The sequence below is a fragment of the Diabrotica virgifera genome, chromosome 2 (assembly GCF_917563875.1).
Source record: "Diabrotica virgifera virgifera chromosome 2, PGI_DIABVI_V3a".
Lineage (NCBI taxonomy): Eukaryota > Metazoa > Arthropoda > Insecta > Coleoptera > Chrysomelidae > Diabrotica > Diabrotica virgifera.
The window spans coordinates 29911446-29929880 of record NC_065444.1 but is presented as its reverse complement, the minus strand read 5'-3'; the positions used below and the strand labels follow the sequence as shown (position 1 = coordinate 29929880).

The 18435-nt window shown below is 31.9% G+C and overlaps 1 protein-coding gene across 3 annotated transcripts in view; it reads right to left on the bottom strand.

Moving 5' to 3' along the window:
• LOC126879478 (titin-like) overlaps nt 1-18435 on the bottom strand; it is a 77330-nt gene that overhangs the window by 44700 nt on the left and 14195 nt on the right. For all 3 annotated transcript variants that reach the window (XM_050642508.1, XM_050642510.1, XM_050642509.1), the window contains exons 5-8: nt 12016-12152; nt 7819-8045; nt 7335-7408; nt 6109-6365 (exon numbers count right to left, since the gene is read on the bottom strand). In XM_050642508.1, the coding sequence (XP_050498465.1) occupies nt 6109-6365; nt 7335-7408; nt 7819-8045; nt 12016-12152 (695 nt within the window). The remainder of the gene's footprint in view (nt 1-6108; nt 6366-7334; nt 7409-7818; nt 8046-12015; nt 12153-18435) is intronic.

The following is an 18435-nucleotide window of genomic DNA, read 5'->3' as shown; positions in this document are numbered from 1 at the left end:
TAATTTAATGTTAATGTCCTTTATTCATATTTTGTATATCATTATATCCATGTTTACTTGCAGGTTTTTTTTCTTGAGCCTTGCTTATTTCATAAAAACATTGCTTGTTTTGCCACATTTTTTGCTTATATAAGTGCTTATTTTGACCTTTCTGTCATGCTTATAATCCGGGCTTTAATTATAAGTACAGTTTCGAAGTGTATAAGTGTACACACTTTTAAAAGTACAACTGCTAGTAGATAATGCTCCATTCGAGCAAGTGAAAACATTCAAATACTTGGGAATGATGGTGAATTATTAACGAGATCTTCAACAAAAAATAAAATGCCGTACCCAACAAGCAAGGCGAGCGTTTATTAAATTTAAACCGCTACTTTGTAACCGCAATCTTTCCTTCAATCTCCGTTACTGAATGGTTAAGTGATATCAATGGTCCATAAATGATTGATGTCAATGGGAAATGAATTAAACACTGATTTCAGTTGCTACTCACCGTCCTTAACGTGAAGACATATTATCAATTAAGCAACCCATGTGCCTTGTGGGGGGTCATATGATGCCAAAGGCCACATTCTTACCGATTTGTATTCATCAATTGGATTTTTCAACAATAATGTCTTTGTAACACATTCTGTTAATATTTAAAGGGTATTTACCTTTGTATTTTTGGGGTATTCCCATCTCGGCTCACTATAATCCTTTAGTCCTTTATGATACCCCAGGTATATTTTAAAAACACCCCAGGTCGGCTCAAAGATTAACAGGTGGGTATTAGTTCCCCCTTAGTAGGTATAATAATAATTTTATCTTGGAATTATAGATTAGGGAAAAATTCTTATTAACATAGAAAAACATCCTACCCTCAATTTAAAAAAAAAGTTTCTCTTGGTTGGAAATGTTGGCCGTGGAATCGATTTCGCTACTGATACATAGGATAAATAAATGGTTAGATGTTTGAGACATACTGACTGTTTGGGTATCTGCTACGCCACTGCTCATGCAGTCAAACGCAATTACGTTTTTTTTTTGAAATTATATCTAATTTATCTTCTATGTATTATGGTAAAGGTTCAGCTTTTTAACCAGTTTAAAATAAAAATAAATGGTTAGATAATTGATGGATTCGACCGTTACTTGATGGAAGTTCATTTTATCTAATAATAAAACACTGAAAACGTTTGTTTTCTATACTTCCACAGAATTTGTTATAACTAAGTGACTACAGCTGTTTCGGCAGAGTGCCTTTCTCAAGTGATATAGTTTACAATGTGTTTGCCTTTTTAAGTCTTCAACTGAAGAGGTTGAGGAGTGGGGAGCTGTTTGTCTCGAGTTGGTCATTCAGAATTATATCTGTATTTTTCAGTTTATTAATTTCCATAGATTATAAAAAAGATAGCTTAAGGCCTTTATTTTGAATATGCAGAATTTGAAACTCTTCATTGAAAGAATGATTATGATCTAGAAGGTGAAGTGCGTATGTAGAAGTGTCTGTTTTTCTATTGTTGAATGCCCTTTTGTGTTCTGCTATCCGTTTGTCAAAAGTTCTGCCAGTTTGACCGATGTACGTTTTCGGACAGTCACCACACGTTAGTTTGTACACACCACTCTGTAGTTGCTTTCTCTTTCGGCTTTTATTGTTCTTAATATATTTGCTTAAGTTGTTGTTAGTTCTGAAAGCTGGTGTTATTCCTTTCTTTTTTATGTATCTGGCTATTTTTGTTGTTATCTTGCCAGTATATGTGAGAGAGCAGAAGGTACTGGGTTCTTTCTGTGGTGGTGGATACACTAATTTCAGGGCTTTCTTATGGAGTTTTTGGTTTAAAATTTTGTTAACTGTTTGTTCGTTATAGCCGTTGTTTACTGCTATTTGTTTAATGATGTTTAGTTCTATCTCGAAGTTATTTTTTGTCATGGGAATTTCTGTCAGTCTATGTATCATGCTATGGTAGGCTGCTAATTTGTGTTGTGTAGGATGGGATAATGAATTGTGTATAGTTGTGTCAGTATGGGTAGGTTTATGATATACGGAGAACTCATGTTTGTTGTGTAGTCTGGAAATCGTTACATCTAGAAAGTTTATGGAGTTATTCTGTTCTGTTTCTATTGTAAACTCAATATTATTATGAAGTGAATTAATATATGATAGAAATTGGGCAAGTTATCTGTTAGTTCCTGTAAAGCATACTAGTATATCATCCACGTATCTCCACCAATATAAGAACTGTTTAAATACATGATGTTTGGAAATTGTTGTTTCAAACTATATCAATTGAGAAAGGCACTCTGCCGAAACAGCTGTAGTCACTTAGTTATAATAAATTCTGTGGAAGTATAGAAAACAAACGTTTTCAGTGTTTTATTATTAGATAAAATGGTTAGATGTTAAGAGACATATTGACTGTTTGGATATCTGCTACGCCACTGCTCATGTAGTCAAAAGCAATTACGTTTTTTTTTGAAAATATACCTAATTTATCTTCTATGTATTATGGTAAAGGTTCAGCTTTTTAACCATTTTAAAATAAAAATAGGTTGCTGATTGTAAGGCAATCTTGTTTAAATTTTTCTTCTGTGTTTTTAACAGTTGAAACAAAAAATAACACAGGCCAACGATGAAAAAACTTTTTTGATAAAATTAAATGTATCTTATGTAATTTAGTGTGCTGAGTCCGAAAATCATATTAAAAATGCTGTATCACCCACCATTCTTTCACAATTTAACATTTAAAATTGCATAATTACCTTTGAAACCAAGATTACTACTAAGAAAAAAGAAGCTTGGATTGGATTCAAAAAAGTTTTAACCAAGTTTTTAGGTAATGTGAAAGGCCTTAACTACGAGCTTATAGTAGCTAATTTATTAGATAAGTTTTTTAAGATTTTAAATAAGATTTAAGATTTGTGATGTCAAATGAGCCTCAAAATCAACCTTGTGCATAACCATCTTGATCATTTCCCTGAAAATCTGGGTGCAGTCAGTGAAGAACAAGGCGAACGCTTCCACCAGGATATCAAGGTGATGGAGCAACCATACCAGGGATGTTGGAACACCAACCTGATGGGTGATTACTGTTGGTCACTTCATCGAGAACAACAGCGTGCCTCGAATAGGAGAAAAAGCTACTTGTGAAGTTTTACAGAAAAAAAAGAGAAAGAAAATTCAAAAGAATTGACTCCTGAAATGCTTGTACAGACCTATACTATGAGAAGATAAAAATTAGATAAAAGGTATTATTCTAATAATGTATCGTTTTAAGGTTTTCCGGTATTTTGTGTTTTTCAAATTATTATATTGTAGAATAAGCCAGTGCCATATTGTGGGAAAACTGTGGGTGATACGTAAAATCTAATTTCAGATTCTTTTTTAGCGCCAAAAAATACATAGGATTAACATAAATTTATAAGAAAAGTTTTTTAAATCTTTTTTTTTCGTTGGCCTGTGTAATCCTTAACTAATAATGAGTGATTTATACATTCTATTTAATAGTTACTCTATAAATCTATTTTTTCCATTTAGATGTAAAATTATTTGATAGTAACAATTTATATCGAGGTACGGCCCTGAATGACCTAACGAAAGGTGTGTTTATTTCTGGTCTCAACAAAATTGCTAATTTTGTGCAGAAAGAGTAATAGTTTATTTATAAATAGTTCAGTGACAAGTTTATTAGATACAAGTAAGTGCACCCATCGTATTATTTTTGTTTAACATAACTTGGTAAACCAGTTTTGGCTAATTCTTATTTAATAACATCAATAAAGTACGATATAAGCTACAATTTATTGCAGTTTTGTTACTGGTTTAATTACATGCTTAATTACTGGTCAGGACCGCATTAGTTTTGAACACGTGTCTCGTGTTAAATTTAAAAATGGAACCTAACATTCAAAGTCTCTCTGACTCGTAACATGTACAACAACTGCAGACAAATACCAATAAAACCTATTCATCAGCAACTTCTACACCTTTTCCGTCGAAACTGCAAGCGACTGTCTTCAGCGCCTTAGAAAATACGAAGCTGCAAGATTACTTAATTCCATTGGGCAATCTAATTCAACAAAAAAATATTATATTTTCGTCTCGATTATCGAACAATCGGATATGTATGTACCTTTCAAGCAAACAACTGGTGGACGAATTTATGCAAAAGCACGGACATATAAAAATCGAGAATAATATTGTACAAGCTAGAAGACTGATTTCTCCAGCCGAACGTATCGTTTTATCAGGCGTATGTCCCAGTATACCACACAGTTTGCTAGCTGATTATTTACAAAAAATAGGACTTAATCTTCTCTCCCCAGTCACCTTCCTAAAAATCAGTTCTAATCTTCCTGAATACAATCATATTTTAAGCTTCAGAAGACAAATATACGTTAGTCCTCACAATATCTCCTTACCCGACTCATTCCTTTTAGACTTCGATAATACAACATATCGAATTTTCTTAGAAACTATGGCCTGTTATACCTGCAAAAAGTCTGGACACATCGCCACAAACTGTCAAAATAAAATGGAATCAATATCAAATTCAAACAACAGCCAACCGATCTCTTTTTCCTCACCCGAATCTATGCCTCAACCTACAGCTACAATTCTATCTCTCGAACAAATTCCTATCGAAGAAAGCTCAGCAAATAATCTGAACAATCCTAATATAGAAGAAAGTCATGAAGTTAGCACCATGGACACCTCCATAGCCATTAATGTCGACCTTCAGTCGAAACGTAGTATCAGCGAGGTTCTCACTTCTCCAGAAACAAGTCATACAGAAAAACCCTTTACTGTACCTACATCTAAACTTAAATCCAAGAAGATTAAAAGCGACAAGGAGCATGTAGCATCGAAATCATCAAAATCATGTGACCTTGAACCTGTCAAAAATTTTATCGAAAATCATTCGACCCCTTTTGTCCTCAATTATGACCAACTGTAAATTGTTATTTAAATTATTAGCAATATTACTGGCGCGAAAAATCCTATTGATATCATTATTCAAGATTTTACTCCCGACCTAATGCGATTACACCATATGTTAACTGAAGTTTATACACAATTGAAAAACAAATCATCCAAACGTTTTATCACCACTCTCAGAAAGAAAATCCTACGACACTTGGGTAACGAGGTCTCTGAATCCGAGGGCGCCTCATCTCAGGTTAGCCAGTAAACTTACATTTTCGTATAATAAAATTCACTAAGCTACTGGAGTAGAATATAGATAAATTTTTCCATCGACTACCAACCTTTCAAACACTTATTTCTTAATTTTCTATTGCGATTTTATCTGCTAAGCTCTATGCAGTGCTCAAAGCTATCATGCATATGAATTCTAATGACATTTCTATTTCAGTTAACTTAAGTGACTCGCTAAGCGCTCTTCAAACCCTTAAACAGATCTATCCCAAATGTCCTATTGAGAAACACATAAAATTCGAAGTGATGTAGGCTCAAGAAAACGCTAGACGAATCAGATTTTTATAGATACCATCCCACATTGGCATTGCAGGCAACGAAAAAGCCAACCAGTGCGCGAGTGAAATTGCCGTATGTGCTGATATAGAAAAGATGAGTGCCGAAATACCGCGAGTGATATAAAAGCTTACATTAAGAATCGTGTTTTGTGCAAGTGGACATACCTAATATATATTAGGTATAAGTAATTTATTGGGCACTAATTACTCAATGGAAAATATTGTAACATTTCCAAAATCCATAGGAATATTTTATAGAATTTAGCATTGTATTCTGTAGCCGCCGCTAATCACCATTAAGGTGGATGCGGCTATACTTTCTAAATAAAAAAAAAACAATTAATATCCCATGAGCCGAGCTGGTATATTTTACATCGGGCAGTTTTAATCTTTGCGCCGACTTGGGACATTTTTAAAAGACCTACCTGTTTCTTGGACCGAGATAGGCACTGTCCGTATTTTTGGTGGTTCAGCAAATAATGCCTGTAACAGCACTGATGAGACTCTACTTGAAGCGAAAACATTATGTGATAGACGTGGCCCTTTGAGGGGTTTTAAAATAAATTTACCTTTTATAAAGGATTTTTTCATTAAAATTTATTTTGTATATCTACATTAATGAAAATTAATTACCTTATCAAATTTTTATAAATAACTGCTCTGCCAGTACATCTCCCACCTAATATTTTCAATGGAGTTAAATTCTTTATTGGTGATGTCCTGTGTTCACTGAGATCCGTAGTAACGTCGTGTTCTGTGGTAGTCACTATAGAAATGATTTCTGCAACTGATCCACTTGAAGTAAGTAATCTTTTCGATTCATCTGTCGATATATTTTTCGATGATATTCGGCTATCATGGAGCGTTGTCGTCGCAGGATCCAATACATTCTAAAAGAAAATACTTTAAACACAGGTAATTGGACTTCGTAAGTCCTAAGTTTTCACCCAAAGTGACAAAGTAGAACCGGAAGTCGATATTTGAACTCTTTGTGCAACTTTGTTTCGATTGATATACGATTTCGCTAATAGACCTGGATACCGCGTACTAAAAAAAAGTTGATTAATAACAAGCTGAAAATTTGTTAATAGCTTAACGGTGTCTAGTCGGACAAACTTTGATGTATGGGAGCACTGCAACAGGGGAAGTTTTAATTGTGGAACAGGTTAAAAATTTGGAACGTCAGACTACGAAAACGTTGCATGTATTTTTCCGGACAGAACTTCCAATTGATTTGTTACAATTTCATTAAACTTTCATGCAAAAATCAGACTAGTGTTTATCACCAACTGCGCATTTTAATGAGTGGAATACGAAGAACATGTCAACTGATAGGGATCATGTTAGTTAGTAATATAGCAGTCTGATTTTTGCATGAGAGTTTAAGAAAGGGTAACAAATCAATTGGATGTTCTGTCCGACAAAATACATGGGACGTTTTCTTAATCTGACGTTCCAAATTTTTAAACTGTTCCACAATTAAAACTTCCCCTGTTCCATGTTGCCGTACATCAAAGTTTGTCCGACTAGACACCGCCAAACTATTAACAAATTTTCTGCTCGCTATTAATCAACTTTTTGTTGGTGCGCGGGATCCAGACCTAGTTAAGTAATTTTTAATAAACTTTCGGTCATAACTGTTTAAACGGAAATGACATCAAAACCGGAACTAAAGATTCAAGCTCGACTTTTCAATATATTTCGATTGCTATGTCAAATGTATTATTTCTGGGACTATAATATGGCACTTCCAGTTAGACCTTTTTAACCGGAAATACTATAAAAACCAAAAGTATACACTTGTTCTCATATTTCTAGGACAAACCTCTAAAAATATACGATAGAAATGCTGTACTTACTAAAGATGATTCGTCAGATTGATTTGAAGTTGGTAATTGTTCTATACTTTCATTCTCTGGTGCAGGAATGACATCTAAAAACAATTTCAAATTAAAATTATAAGCAGCCAATAATTATATTTGTATTTAACGCAAATATAGTAGTATGGAGTTACTTAGACAAGAATTTTATACCATTAAAAAAAAGAATGTAGCATGTATCCCTAACAGCATTTATAGCTGTAGCATTCTTTATAAGACGTCCTGATTAGCAACGTGGTCGGTATAAGATATCTTCAGGATTCGACGACAAAGGCACATTTCTAAGGTCTCAATTTTCTTGCAGGCACCGTCTGTGAGAGTTCACGACTCAACTCCGTACAACAGTATAGCGAAGATATAACATCGTAGTAACTTGACTTTTATAGGTATCGATAAATCATGACATTTAAATAGCTTAGCCATTTTTTGAAATACTTTATGGATAATAAATAGGCGTACCTACCTGTTCTTAAGATGTTTAAATTTTCGTTTGGTAGTATGCGAAATTTGCCATCAAAAAATTTTTGTAATAAAGATCTGTACAGATGTTCATCAGTTATTTCGGATTTTTTTGTGACTACCGTTATATCCCTAATTACATCTCTCGATTCCTGGTAGCTTGTGAGCGATGTCAGACACGGACCATTTAATTTTATTTCAAGAAATAACTTTTCTGGTTCTTCTTTTTTACTACAAAATAAAAGATTGCAAAGAGAATTTATTTTATCTTAAATGAAAGTAAGTAACTTTAAGAATACTCTCTGAAAATTTCAGATTGATCAGATGATTTTGACTTACATTGTAAGTCAAAAACTACTTGGCCGATCTACCTGAAATTTTCCATAGATTTTCTTTAAACATTTCGTAAGGTAACGGTGTCGAGATATTTTATTTTTTTATTTAACAATAATAAATGTTGATTTTCACCTTTTTTACAAAAAATTTCGTTGTTTCGACTTTTTTACATACTTTTTATTGGCTCTTAGCTTTATACTACATTCATATAAAAATTCTGATTTAAGGTTGTGGTTTAATAGCCCGATCAAAGAACAATCTGACCAAAAAAAAATAAAGGAAGGATGAAAATTTGGGAATAGGTAGTTGGAATTGTCTATTATTATACAGGGTGTTTCATTGGGAAACGGAAATACTTTAATGGTGAATAGAGGTCACCGAGTCGGTTCTAGATATACTAAATTCTTTGCCCTACCGACTTTTATATCCGAGTTACAGGGTGTTTTATCGATTTTGCTCATTTCTTTCCAAAGCCATAACTTTAGAACCACCTTTTATATTTTTTTAATATTCGGTACACGTATGTCTCATTCAAAACCCAAACGACCGACATATGGCCCGGTTATAGATAAATGAGAAATTTAAAGAGATAGACCAATTGGTGTATCTCTTTAAATTTTTCACTTATCTTTATTGGCCGGTTACAGATAAATGATAAATTTAAAGAGATAGACCAATTGTTGTATTTAAAGTGGTAATACACCAATTGGTCTATCTCTTTAAATTTCTCATTTATCTCTAACCAGACAATACTAATCACAAGAAAAATCCAGGTCCGGATTAACAAAAAATTTTAAAGTAATTGTGACCTTAAAACAACACCCTGTATATTGAAATTTTGAAAATCTCTTTGCATATTTGAAAAGAGCACAAAAAACTAAGTCTAATGGTTCGCTTCGATTTTTCGGCCAGATAATTTTTTGACTTTAATTTTGAAGTTATATTGAATTTTTTAAGAAATCAACATTAAAAAGCATGTATTATTAACTTATAATTATAAATTATAATATAAATCAAAATTTGTTTGCACATTTGAAAAGACCACAAAAATCTGGGTTTATCGGTTCACTTTGATTTTTTGTGTAAACATTTATTAACTTTAATTTTGAAATTAAATATATTCAAATTTTTAAGAACCCTGAAATTAATAAGCAGGTTTTTAAAGCACTTTTAATAATAAATCATTCAAGTTAATGAACAAATACTGATTTTAAAAATAATCAGTTATTATTTACTGCGTTAGAACGACTCACTTACTAATCACAAGAAAAATCCAGGTCCGTATTAACAACAAAATACAAAGTAATTTTGACCTTAAAAAACACCCTGTATATAGAAATTTTTAAAATTCGTTTGCACACCTGAAGAGAGCACGAAAAACTAAAAATAAAATACAAATTCCATTTATCCAATATCCAATATAAGAATTTCCATTCCATAAGTTTAATGTTCCGCTCTAATTTTTTTGTGCAGACAATTTAATGTCATTACTTTTGAAATTATATCGAAATTTTTATTATGAGTTTCCAGAGTTCCTAAAAATTTCGACATAATTTCAAAATTAAATTCATTAAATTGTCTGGCCAAAAAATTGAAGCGAACGATTAAACTTAGTTTTTTGTGCTCTTTCTATACCTATGTGCAATCGGATTTTGAAAATTTCAATATACAGGGTGTTGTTTCAAGGTTACAATTTATACTGTTTTGTTAATCCGGACCTGGTTTTGTTGTGATTTGTAAGTGGGTCGTTGGAATGTCGTAAATAAATATTGATATTATTTTTAAAATGGGTATTTATTTAACAACTTTCATAATTTATTGTTAAAACTGATTTAAAAATCTGCTTTTTAATTTCAGTGTTCTTAAAAGTATTAATATATTTAATTTCAAAATTAAAGTCATTAAATTTCCTTCACAAAAAATTAAAGGAAACCGATAAACTCAGATTTTTGTGGTCTTTTCAAATGTGCAAACAAATTTTGAAAATTTCTATATACAGGGTGTTGTTTCAAGATCACAATTACTTTATGTTTTTTTGTTAATCCGAACCTGGATTTCTCTTGTGATTAATAATTGGATCGTTCCAATGTGGTAAATAAGTATTGATTAATTTGAAAATGAGTATTTATTCAATAGATTTAATAATTTATAATTAAAAGTTAATAATACCTGCTTTTTAATGTCAGAGTTTTTAAAAAATTCAATATAACTTCAAAATTAAAGTCAAAAAATTGTCTGGCCGAAAAATTGACGAAAACGATTGGACTTAGTTTTTTGTGCTCTTTTCAAATGTGCAAACAGATTTTCAGAATTTCAATATACAGGGTGTTATTTTAAGGTCACAATTACTTTATAATTTTTTGTTAATCCGGACCTGCATTTTTCTTATGATTAGTATGTCGGTCGTTTGGGTTTTGGATGAGACACGTGTGTACCAAATAACAAAAAAATATACAGTGTGGTTCTAAAGTTATGGCTTAGGAAAGAAATTGGCAAAATCGATAAAACACCCTGTAACTCGGTAATAAAAGTCGGTAGGGCAAAAACTGTAGTACACCTAGAACCACCTCGGTGACCTCTATTCACAATTAAAGTATTTCCGTTTCCCAATAAAACACCCTGTATAAGAAAAGTTTACAATTCTACATCTCCTCCATTTTACAAAAATGGAGGGGAATACCCCCTCTCGAAGGTGAAAAATATACATTCAAAATAAGACAGGAATTGGATAAAATGACTAATTCTAAACAACTTTTGGTCTATAGAGTTTTTTCGCTAAGTCAGTACTTTTCGAGTTATTTGCGAGTGAATATGTTCATTTTTAAAAAATGGCTTAAACGAGTAACACGAGTTTGGCAAATTTTGCCATGTTTTGCATAACCAATTTTTGTCTAACAAAAAAACAAAAAATCAAAAATATTCAGAAAAGCAAAACGAACATTTTATTACTCTTTGAGATGTTTGGTATTACTAATAATAATTTTTAAGTAAATTCCATAAAAAATTCCATTTTTTTCAAAATAAAAAAAAAATGTTTTATTTTAAACCCAATTTTTTTCAAAAATGAGCACTTTGAATCAATGAAACTTATAGATATTATAAACAATACATAAGTAAAGTAACTTGTGAAGCGGTAACGATAAATTTTATTTGGGAAGCTAATTAGGGGGTGATTTTCGCGATTTTTTTAGCAAAAAATAAAAAAGGCCAGCAATATTTTGACACTAACAAAAACAAAACTTTTTTAAATACTTTAAAAAAGTTGTAATGAATTTTCCCCAAAAAGAGTTCCGTTTTTGGGTTATTTTAAATTGAAATATTCGATTTGTAATTTGACGAAGAAGAACCTACTTTCATTAGCTACAACTCTGCTTCTACTGGGTCTACAGACCTCATGCATACACCATTTTTTTTCAGTTTTTTATAAGCTATATTTTTGCTAAGAATATTTTTTTCGCTAAAATACTTACTTTTTGTGTTATCTGGGAAAAACCGTCCAAAAACATGTTTTTTTTTGTCGAAAATGAACATATTCACTCGCAAATAACTCGAAAAGTATTAACTTAGTGAAAAACTCTATAGAACAAAAGTTACTTACAATTAGTCATTTTATACAATTTCGGACTCATTTTGAACGTATATTTTTTCACCTCCGAGAAAATATTTTTCACCCCGTATTTCCCAATTTTTGTAAAATGGAGGGGATGTAGAATTGTAAACTTTTTCTTATATAATAAAAGACAATTTCAACTACCTATTCCCAAATTTTCATCCTTCCTTTATTTTTTTGGAGGTTTTCGTAAAATTTTGTGTTCCCTGATCGGGCTATAATGGTAATAAATTAAGAAAACAATAATATACTTACTTGCGTGTATATGCAATGTCTACATTCGATACAAATACTGTTATCAGTTCCCATGTTTCATGTCCATCTTCATCCTGTTGAAGTTGGTACCACGAGAGAGCTTTGTGCCACACATTAAAATGAACGTCAAAGCCCTCCTAAAATTAAAAAAATATATATAAATTATTACCAAATTTATTATTAAAAAGGGTATGAATACTTGACCCTTCCCAAATTCTACGCCACTGACGGAACTGCTATTTTAGAATAATTTTTAGATTCTCCAATACTTTCTATGTAAATAATATACTCTTCATTGGTAACGATAAAATCATTAGTTTTTAAAGATATTTCAAGTAAAAAGAGAGGGGGGCACATAATACATTAATCAAAATAACTGTGCCGTTTCATTTTTAACATTAGATATATCTCGAAAACTAATGACTTTATCGTTACGAATCAAGAGTATATTATCTACATACAATGTATTGAAGAATCGAAAAATTGCACTAAAATAGCCATTCCGCCAGTGGCGTAGAATACGTGAAGGGTCAACCAATGATTTTTCCCAGTCATACACCTCTGGTAGCAGCCAGAAACATTTGCTTAACATAGTTTAGTAGCGTGTACACTACCTACACTTACTGCCAAGTATGACAAGAATATGTCAAACGGTTTTAAAGTACTGGGTACAAATAGTGTCTAAATTTTTAAATAAAACACCCTGTAATTCAGGGTGTAATTTTATTTAAGTAATTTGGGTTAAAGCTTAATATTTTGAGCACAAGAATCTACAGTTAAAATATTTCCAATTATTAATGAAGCACCCTGTATACTGGAGAGATCCTTGATATCGGTCTTGTTATTGATACAATTTTGATCTTCTTTTTTGGGAATCATCTCCAATATATGTACATATTTTTTGTAGTTTTGTTCTTTTTCCAAAATCTGTACATTTTCGAAGTCAAAAGCTGCAAAGCATAATCTTAAAGGTAGCTACGGCTATCTATAGAATCAGTATTACACTGTAATATTTTGGGCTTGGGTTATATTTTAGAATAACTCCTTCGCTTTCTCTGTTTATTCTGTGGTTTACTTAGCGGCTATTTCGATGGAAAGCAGTAACTTCTGTCTTTGTAGGATTTGGCCGAAGCCTACATTTTTTAAAATATGAGTTAATGATATTTAGGTCGCCTTCTAGAATAACTTGGGCGTTCTGCCCGATCGAGCAGCGATAGAACCACCCTTGGGGTAAGCCATTTGTGAACCTTTGAATTTACTAGTTTCTCAATTAACGCTAATTTGAAATAATCTGTCACACTGCATTTGAATTACTTGGTTATTAAATGAATGGCATGGTACCATCTGGTACAATTGAAGTAGTATACTCCGTCCCAAATCCTTTTTTCAGTGCGTGACAGATTATCGAATTCTCTCTAACGCATTACCGTTTGAAGCGACAGAAAAAACGTATCTCTGTGATTATTATGCATTGAACTTAGAAAATTATGTATCCTTGACGGGTATTTGCATACCGTAAAATGGGGTGAATAGGAACAGTGGGGTGAATAGGAACAAAACTTCACTAAACAATTAAACATATATATTGCTTTCGTTGGGCTATTTAATTTTTTTGGCCTATCAAGTTGGCTAACTTGATATGCCTTTAGGAAATTTAGGTTTGTTGTTGGCGTCACTGGTTCCTATGTTCTCGGTGTGCAAACAAAGTCGTTAATTTTGAGGATATTTCTTATCCCAAAAAACTTTCTCAGTAAGTACAAAATGTCTGTCAAAATAGATTGAAGAATATTGTTTTTTTGTTTATTCTAGTAGGTCTGGATCCCGCGTATGAAAAAAAGTTGATTAATAGCAAGCTAAAAATTTGTTAATAGCTTAAGGGTGTCTAGTCGGATAAACTTTGATATATGGGAAAACTGGAACAGGGTCAGTTTTAATTGTAAATAGCAGTCTGATTTTTGCATGAGAGTTTAATATCTGTTCGGAGAGTTTAAGTCTGTTCTGTCGGACAAAATACATGTGCCGTTTTCGTGGTCTGACCGTTCCAAATTTTTAACCTGTTCCACAATTAAAACTTCCCCTGTTCCAGTGTTCCCATATATCAAAGTTTGTCCGACTAGACACCCTTAAGCTATTAACAAATTTTCAGCTTGCTATTAATCCACTTTTTTTTTCATACGCGGGATCCAGACCTTTAACCTTTACAAGAATATAACATGATGATATTTTGATTTATCTGTTAACTTTTTTATTAAGAGGATCGGAACGTATTTCCGGCTGCAATGCTATTCAAATGGGGATTCATTTTTTTCAAATCCTGAGAAAACTAATAAATATTTTTTAAAAATTTAAACGCAGAATAAAAGATTACGTTATTAGCGAGGGCCGAAAGTCCCTGAGAACTTCTATAATGTTTATTTTAATAAGTTACAGGGATGAAAAACTAAGAGAAAAGTTAGTGTGATTTTTAATTTCAAATATCTCATTCAAAATAAACTTTTTATTTATTCTAAGGGACTTTCGGCCCTCGGTAATAATTTAGTCTTTCATTCTGCGTTTAAATTTTTCAAAAATATTTATTGGTTTTTTCAGGATTTGAAAAAAATAAACATAATGCCGTGGTAATATTTTACAAATCTATCTTTGTCTTACAACGCACTCAGCCGAATATAATATTGTCAGCATATATTGTCAGTCAGACACTGACAATCAGTGACAATTTTAAATATTTGACATTGCATCGGGAATATGTTGAGTTATTGATTAAATATTATTGATATATAGTGTATTTGATAAATAATTTATTTAAGACGTGAACTTAATAAAAAGTTATTTATTGTGTATTATTTGTGGAAGATCCAAGCAGAAAATACATCAGGATAATATATATTCTGTGATCCAAGTATTTTGTTGTTAAAGATGTTCAAAATTGTAAGCGTTCCATTTCAATATATTATTAAAAAATCACTTTAACACTTTTCCTCTTTTCTCGATTGAGTATTAGTTTTTGTTGTACAAATAAATTATTACAATCACTGAATACATAGTTAGAGAAAAAATTATCACATTTATTAACTGAATTAATAATTTGCAATTATAAAAATAACAGTTATCCAAGAACATTCAAAAGCCATCTCTTTAAATTAATGATGACATTTTCAAGTAGAATGACATTCTAGTAATGTTTACATATCCATACCAATGTGAATTTTACTACACGTCATTTGCCGTGTAAAGACAGAAAAAGTAGGGATTCACGTAAAATATTTGCGAATTATGTACCCATAGCCTTAACAGCAATTATTACTGTTCGCGTCATGAGTTTGAGATATGTGGGGTGGATAGGAACATAATATTTACCGTGATTCCATTCACCCCACAAATTAGAAATTACTTTTTTATCCAATATCTCCATAGAGTAAGACCAAACGAACCAATATCTCATCTGACAACAAATTATACATATTATATTGATCAACACAAAGAGAATAGAAAGAACCATGCCTTGCAAATTGTGTTTCTGGCGGTTAGCTCGTCTCTGGCGGTTATCGTCTCCAATCCAAAACAAACTTCTACCAGGGTTCTCAACCACGCGTGGTATTAATGGCTTGAAGGACCAAATGTGGATTCCGTAAATTTTTCTGCAATCATCAGAACTGCTGAACAAAAAGTTTAAATGTATGTCAAGACGCAACAAGACCCATGATGATTATGTGGCGCAAAATAGTTGAGGAATGAAAAACAGGATCAGGCAGGAATGTTTCCTACACTATTAAAAAAACTGGTTAATAGTCTTTCAGAGAAAAATGCCAAATTAGAGTTTAAAATTTTTTTTCATTTCAACAATATATTTTTCCAACAATACAAACTTTATATTTATTATCTGTGTATGTTACTTTACACCTTAGACACTTTTGACCTGTTTGTATTGACCATACAAATGTACGAATAGGAACACAACAGTTTTTAATACAGGTGTTCCCATTCACCCCACTTGGTGGAGTGAATAGGAACACCAGGTTTTGATTTTTTTGTGATTAAAGTATTAACTTTTTAATTTATTAACATATAAATATTAAAAGAGGAATGTAAGACCCAAATAACAATGCATAAGTTTTATGTTTGCAATATGTGTTAGTGACATTTTTTTCAGTTGAAAGTTTAAAACCGTTCCTATTCACCCCATTTTACGGTATTAATGCGGACTTATACTTATAGATGTATAATTGGTTGAGGCGATTACAATACTCTAAATAGATAACCAATCAATGAGGCGAGTAAGATAATTTGACACAAAAATAATCGATCATATGGTAAAACAACAATTGTAATTTCTAGGTTAGAAATTTGTCAACTACGTAAATATAAATATTTTATGTCATTGGTATATTCGGGCATGTATAGTGAAATTTGATATTGTGTTTATTTAATTTTACATTGAATATTTTAAATATTAATATTCTGGCAAATATTTGTATATATATATTGATGTTTATATAGATGTAAATATTCTGAGAACTGTCAGTGTCAGATTTAACTAAAATGGCATGTAATGATTTGCGACATTCTTCAAATCCTATATGACGTCAAAATTAATGACGTATGAAAAAAAGGGTTTGGGAAGGAGTATAGACCTTCTTTCCATACTGTGTCGTAAGTGCAAATCAATTAAAGTTACTGCCGTTTTGTTTTTCTTTAGGAAGCTCTTTTCAATAAACGTTGTTAGAGAAAAAACTTGATCACTGCAGTTTCTTCATTGCATCAGTTTCTCCCTTTCTGCTGACAGATTGTAAAAGCCTCCCGTAGATTATCCTCTCAAAACTCTTAGCAGACACTTAAGAGGACGATTGGTGTGTAACTCTCTGGTAGTGAAGTAGCTTTAGCTGGATTGCAGATTGAGATAACTTTGCTTTGTTTGAATAGTTTAGAGAGCTAATGCGTCATTATCGGGTTGAAGAAATCTAGGAGCAACTTTGGAGTTTTTGGACCAGTGTTTTATAAACTCGGGAAATATTTTGGTAACTCCTGCAGCTCTGCGACACTTAAGTAAGTCTAGTGCTAATGCATTGAAAAGTTCCTTTGTCTCATTGATGACAGGCTTTGCTGATATGCAATTTTGATCTTTTTGAGCTGATATCGTACTTTTCTTTTATGAACTTTTTCTATGGCTGGTTTGGAAAGCTGGGCAATGCATTTTGTTAGATCTTTTGAATAGGGCTTTTCATCGATTGCCATTTGTTTCGAGCTTCTGTCATGTGTCACATAATATTAATATATCTTCGACATACGTCTTTGGTTTGTATCATTGGTATTACCAATATCGTATGACGTAGATATATTAATATTATGTGACACATGACAGAAGCTCAAAACAAATGACTGTGAATGAAAAGCCCTATTTGGTGATGAAGAGTTAGTTGTCGGGACGTTAGGGTCCAGTTTTCTGAGTAGGTTCCAACGAATTTACAGAAATTATTTCTTACATTAAAACATACCTATTGAGAAAAAAGTCAGAAAAAATAGAGCAATCGCATATAGGGCAGTCAATGAGGGTAATTGGCTCCGAATTCCATCCTACTAAATCGATTTACTTAATATTTTCACAGTAAGCAGGTAATAGCTCAAGAAACAAAGTCTACCCTAAGCCGATGTGCGCTTTTATCCTGGGGGTGGTCCCCACCCCATCTCGTGGGTGAAAAATGTTTTGGGTAAAATAGCCACGGAAGATACTAGAGAACCTAATTTTAAGCAAAAACTGTTCTATAATTATTTTTTTGAAAACTCAATACTTTTTAAGTTATTCGTGGTTGAAAATTGGCAATTTTCATTGAAAAATGACACCTTTTCGGACGGATTTTTGCGAATAACTTAAAAACTATACATCTAACAAAAAAACTATAAAATATTTCTGTAGGTTATAGAAGAACACAGAGATTCGTTCCTTCATAAATCTAGTTAAAATACAAAGAGGGATATGGTAGGTAAGAAGAGTTTGTTTTTTGCTGCATGCTCAAATCGGTGTATTCAACTTGAAATAACAGAGAAACTGTCGATTTTAGGTGTATAATGAATGATACTAATAACTTTTGTAGTGCTTGAAAAGACCTTTAAAATGAGCGATACTAAATTTCGATTACATTCAAACTAAGCGAGATATTCTACAAAAAAAGTTGATGACTAATGTATTTTAAGAAGAAATGAGAAAGTACATTTAACCCCTCATCCACCAGAATTTAAATACATCGTTTTCCTTCTACAATACTTTTTATTATAGTATTATTTCAATGTTGAAAAAGTTGGAGTGGATTAAAATGAATGGTTTTTGAAAAAAATAAGATCAAATTATAGAGCGGCATTTCAAAATTTTCTTAAAAATCTTTCTTTTCCTCCTTGTAACTCGAAAAAGATAAGAGATACGAAAAA